General features: G+C 39.8%; 1 protein-coding gene across 1 annotated transcript in view; it reads right to left on the reverse strand.

Moving 5' to 3' along the window:
• UVRAG (UV radiation resistance associated) overlaps positions 1 to 5,475 on the reverse strand; it is a 145,286-nt gene that overhangs the window by 39,253 nt on the left and 100,558 nt on the right. The window contains exon 13 of the mRNA XM_006021963.2: positions 1,701 to 1,779. Coding sequence (XP_006022025.1) covers positions 1,701 to 1,779 — 79 coding nt within the window. The remainder of the gene's footprint in view (positions 1 to 1,700; positions 1,780 to 5,475) is intronic.

Below are 5,475 nucleotides of genomic sequence, written 5' to 3' on the forward strand. Positions count from 1 at the left end.
GGGACACAAATTTGCATGCGAATGGCGGGAACTCCTTTGCACCGTGCATTTCTCTTTGCAACTAAGAAATGCCCCCTGCAAAGAAAGCTCCTAGTGGCGGGAAATAATTTAGCAGTGCCGAAGCGCGCACAAACAAAATCACACCCTTGGGTTGTGACAGATGGAATGGTCTGGCAGGCCGCATCTGGCCCGCGGGCCACATTTTGCCCATCCCTGCTCTAACCAGCACTTCTCTAGCAGAATCACAAAGCAGAAAGGAAGGGGAGAACATTAAAGAATTGCATTTACTCCTGACAGAAAACTGTCTGGTCAACAAGATCGGTGGGGTGGAACGCAGACAACCCCATGCTCCCTGTTGTGCCCGACCCTCGAAGGGATGGTGCTGTTCCAGGGAAAGGGGGGCTGAGACGGCACTCCAGATTGAGAAGCGGAGGTTTACCCACATGGGCTCACTTCTGCACAGAGAAGGCTCTCTACGCTTGTACCTAGAGAGGGACCTCTTTGAATAAAACTTCCAGGTGTCCTAAGAGAGCTTGTAAAGACCACCTGAACTGATGGTCCCCAACTCCAACCTCCAAAGCAGTATTTAAAAGGATTTAAAAAATGAAATTCTTTCCCTTTAAGTTTTGGTGGTCAATTTACTGCATTTTAAAGCAAGTGTGACATTTCCTGAAACAGTTCCTCTATCTGCTGTTCTGCTGAAAGGTCCTATTGTCTATACATGCATACAGTGCCAAGTTGTGTCTTTATTGACTTTTCTTAAGCAGTTTAACACATGTCAGTTATTCTTCAACCTCAACAGCTGGGAATGAAACACTAAAAAGTCTTTACCAGACCTCTGTTTACATACACAGAACTTTTTGTGGAAGAAGAGTCCCTCTGAGTACTAGAAAATTCAAAAACAGCACTGTATGACCCAATATCTGAGGCACTTCAGTCATGTTTGGGGGCCAGATGACAACTCTAGAGCCTTGTGTCCCAAGTCTTACCTTTGTAGTGGTTTCAGAAACAATACACACAAAGTACAATAAATATTGTTTGGCATAAAAATAAAGCAGAGGAGTAATCTTAAAAATATACTTCAGGACAGAACAGGAAGGCTCTAGTTATCCTTTAAAAAAATAAATAAATTAGGAAGTAATCTCGTTATACTGGAAGGGGTTAAAAAGAACTGAACACATTATTTGGAGAATCCCATAAAGCAAAGCAGTAGACAGCTGGTTAGAGCCACAGGACAGTAAAAGAGCAGAGATGGAAAGAGATTAAGATGCACCAACAGAATTAAAATTAGTAGTTCCTTTAGTGCGTAAGACTAATGATGTGGACCACCATGTGCAGCTTCAATTTAAAAATAAAAGAAACATTAACTTGTGAACCTGTTAAAGGGCTTTATGTGGAAGCCACTGCAAAAGGTAAGCTACAGTCCAAGGAAGTCAATGGTGTTTTGCATCCAATCCATAGGCCATTTACAACAGTAACCTTAGAGTTGTGCAAGCTCCAACAATACATGGAAGCTTTCTGCATGGAGCACTGCATCATCTGGACTGAAGGCTGACTTGTTGGTACAGTCCATGTTGGGAGCCAAAAAACCCACAAAAATGAGTATTAGACAACTACTTAAGAGTCTATAAAGCGGATAGGAGATAGCAGTGGCTTAAAAAACCCCCACAACTCTATATAACAAGTCAGTGTTTCCTTACCTGTGCTATGTTTTTGTTGAGAAGGTACACTCCATACTCAAACTGAAGTTTTTCCCCTCCTTTTGGATACAATGGAAACCTGAAGAGGAAAAGAAAAAGAAATCTGTTTTTATCATATAAAAAAGCAATATCAGGGTTTTGTTTTTAAAGGCACAGACTGATATGGAGGGGACATAAAAACAAACCTCATACAATAAAAAAAAAATATGCAACTCTTCAAGATTCAAACAAGGTAGATTTCCTGGATTTGTCGGAAAGCTTTTACAGCTTTCCATGTAGCATGATGTACATAGGCAGACAAGGTGCTTTGGGTAAAGCTGATCTCTTTTATTAAACCAACTCAAATAGATGGAAAAATTCTTCTTTGCAAGCTTTTGGGAACAAATACCCTACATCAGGCGGAGGAAGCATCTGCAGTTGGTGTGTGCTCTTCCTGGATGGAATGAATAGTCCAGCTACGATGCACATGGAGTATTCTTTACCAAGGTAGGGTAGATTGTACCTTATAAATTCAAGTGTATACATATATATTGATATATTATTAGCACAAGCCTTTGTGGGCTAGAGCTCACTTCATCAGATGCAGATGATATAAGCTTGTGCTATATCCCTCTACTTTAGTTAGTTTGTAAGGTGCAAATCTACCCTGCCTTCTACTTGGCTTCAGACTAATGTGGCTAATTACAACCATTCTACAGGTTTCCCTCGCTTTATGCGGGTTCTGTATGTGTGATTTCACTCTTATGTGATGACCCTTTTATACCAAAAATGTGTTATATGTGAAGTACATTCACTCTTATGCGATTGGTTTGGTGGAAGCCCGCAGTCAGGTGCTTTGTGCGGTGCACTGTGGGAGTGATGTGCACCAAAATAGTCTCCTGTGTGGATCTGTGCTCCTTGCTCATTGTTTGTGACATGTGTCTGTAGTTGCCATCCCCATTATGATAGTGCCCTGTGCTTGTGTGCACTGCCTGCCGTTGGCAAGTACCAATATTGTCTTGTAAAAGTGCTAGAAATGGGTCTGGGGGTCAGCAGAGTCGAGGTCAAGCAAAGCTTCTTCCCAAGGATTACACACCCTAGCCCATCGCTCCACAGTAAACCACTGCTAAAAGATACTGGCTTCTTGTTTAGGAAACCTAAACGAGAATTGATGTCCTATGCTAGGGTTATGATAATCAAAAAGCGTTACTATAGTACATAAGGGAAGTCTCAAAAACCACGAATTATCTTTAAGTGCTGAGATTTAGATAACTGTTGATAAGAGAAGTACAGCACGTTGGGAACGCTAGCACTTTGTACAAGAATTATCATGGCTAACTGCTGGCTCTTGGCTGCTGCAGGTAACAAGAGACAGCTCTCGTGTCAGTCTCAAAGGTGTTTAGCCCGTTCAGCTGTAATACTGAAAACCAAAGTAAAGGTACATCAGGAACGCAGACTCCTCCAACAGCCCTAGAAAGTTGCTTAGGATGAACCAATTATCTTTGCGGTTTTAATTCTGTATTTAGACTCCTTATTTGCACTCCCCCTCAGCCTCAGCTAGGCTTTGGCTGACTACATGTGCCTGGAAGTTAACGAGATATTTTTAAGTAAAATGTACAATCAATTCATGCAAGGATACCAGTGTGAGACAAGGTCTTCTGTCTGATTTTTAAAGCCAAGAGACCTGCGTTCTATATCAAAATAAATAAAAATACTGTATAGGCTCATGGCATCAAATCTTTGTTCCATCAGAAAGCAAGAAATATGAAAAGTTTCATATGTCAGATCAGTAACCTGAGCAGTGTTCAGTAGATGTAATTGCACATCAACTTTATTGCAACTCAAAGAGGGCTTCTTTACAGCTGACCAGACAAAGTACATTTGCAACCTTTAAACTCAGTTTTAAAGAGTGCTTTAAAGCCAAAAGTTAATAGGTTAACATTATGGCAGATCAAATATTAAGATGCTAGCTCCAAGTTTTATGTGATTTTCAATCTCCTAATGGGTCACTTTAAGTTGAAGAGTATAAAAAAACCCACTGTAACTAGGATTATCTAGATCACCTTGCTCAATAGATATATAAATCCAGCCTGTCTGCAGTGGATGAAAAAAAATCTCCAAAATGAGCATGCTTATCACAAAAAGAAACCACCATTTAATGTTGAGTACAAGATACAGAGCAGAAGGAATTCATTTCAACATCTTAAACCATCCAGTTGCAGCAGAATTTACGTTATGAAGGATACAATTACAATTAACAGTAAAAAAGACTCATTCAAGCTTGACAGAAGGCCTTAACACATAAGACATGCTTCATTACATGATGGCATTTCATTTAGCCATTGGAAATAGGACCTATATATTTTATCTTCTTAGCAGAGGAGATTAGCTATACATAGCTTGAATAAGGACAATATCAAGAAGTCTTTAAAATAAATTTTCCTCCCTCGTACCAATTAAGGGCACTAACCCCATCCATTTTCCCCGATGAATCTTTAACAGGCTAAAAAAAACCTTAACATTAACTCTTAAAAAAAAAAAATCTGGGAACATAGCCTAGGTATGGCGATGTGTGTATCTGTGGCATTTTACTATGAAAAAATGTTAAAAAGATTTCTTCATGATGTTATTTTTCCCCCCCTTTCCCTCCCCATCTATGTTGAATTCATGTATTTGGTTTGTTCATAAACTAAACTCTCCTGGGCACTTAGACTTGCAAATACCACGACTGACTAGTGGCCAACAGCACAGCTACTACGCTGCCTGGTTCCTATTAACAGTGTCGGGACTAAACTCATGCTTTTGACGTGTCATGCAGCCCAAAGTCATTAGTTTTTTTTGTAATTAAATCTATTCAGCATCTCACAATAACAGCATCTATCCAGAGGCCTAGTGTTTCAATCATTTTGAGCATTTTGTGATTATTGAATATTTTCCTAGCCATTAATCACTCACAGAAATGCCTCTCTTGTCTCCATTCTTTAAATGGTCTTGACTTGAGTGCTTTCAGCTTTATAAAAACAGAAAACGAACATTCAAAGCTGACTGAGTACTCACTCTGAGAAAAAGAAATTCGAGGCCCTCAGTCGTGCACCATGAAGTGGGCCAGTTTATAAGCAAAAGGTTGTTGGTGTTTTAACACATCCAAATGCACTAGTAGTTATGTTCAACTGTCCACTTTTTGCATAACCTCTCTCGGTCTTTAGAACAAGAGTAAACTACGCTAACTTTGGAGGTGCTCACGGTCACTTCTTGACAGAGGGAACTTTTCGCATTTCTCAGATCTCCCAGCAAGCATCATACCGGGCTTCTCTAACTATTAAGAGACAGGACCAAATCCATTTGTTTATACATGACCATCTTTGGGAATTATACTCACAAAGCAAAAGTAAGATTCTGGAAGTTCATATTCTACAAACCTCAAAAATCAAAGAGCGCTTACAATCAGGGTTTACACGCAATTGAAAGAGTGCCTGTTACAACAAGTCAGAACTCATGGTAGAAGTAATATGTTTTATAGACTATATGGTCTAATAAAAGATATCACCTCTACCGTGAGTTCTGATCCCTTTTGCCTCTAGACCAATACGGCTACAACATGGACACCTGTTATAAGAAGTGCATTAATCAAGACTGAAATGGTCCACCACCTTACTCCTTAATTTTTGGTTTAGGAAAAAGAAAGTGAAAGATGCAATCCCTGAACTCTTACAAAGCTAATCTGCCTACATGAGAGTGGTCTCTCCATCTCTTAAATTACTACCATATTAATTCTCAGCACTACAACGGCACGCTA

The sequence above is a fragment of the Alligator sinensis genome, unplaced genomic scaffold (assembly GCF_000455745.1).
Source record: "Alligator sinensis unplaced genomic scaffold, ASM45574v1 scaffold1008_1, whole genome shotgun sequence".
Classification (NCBI taxonomy): Eukaryota; Metazoa; Chordata; order Crocodylia; family Alligatoridae; genus Alligator; species Alligator sinensis.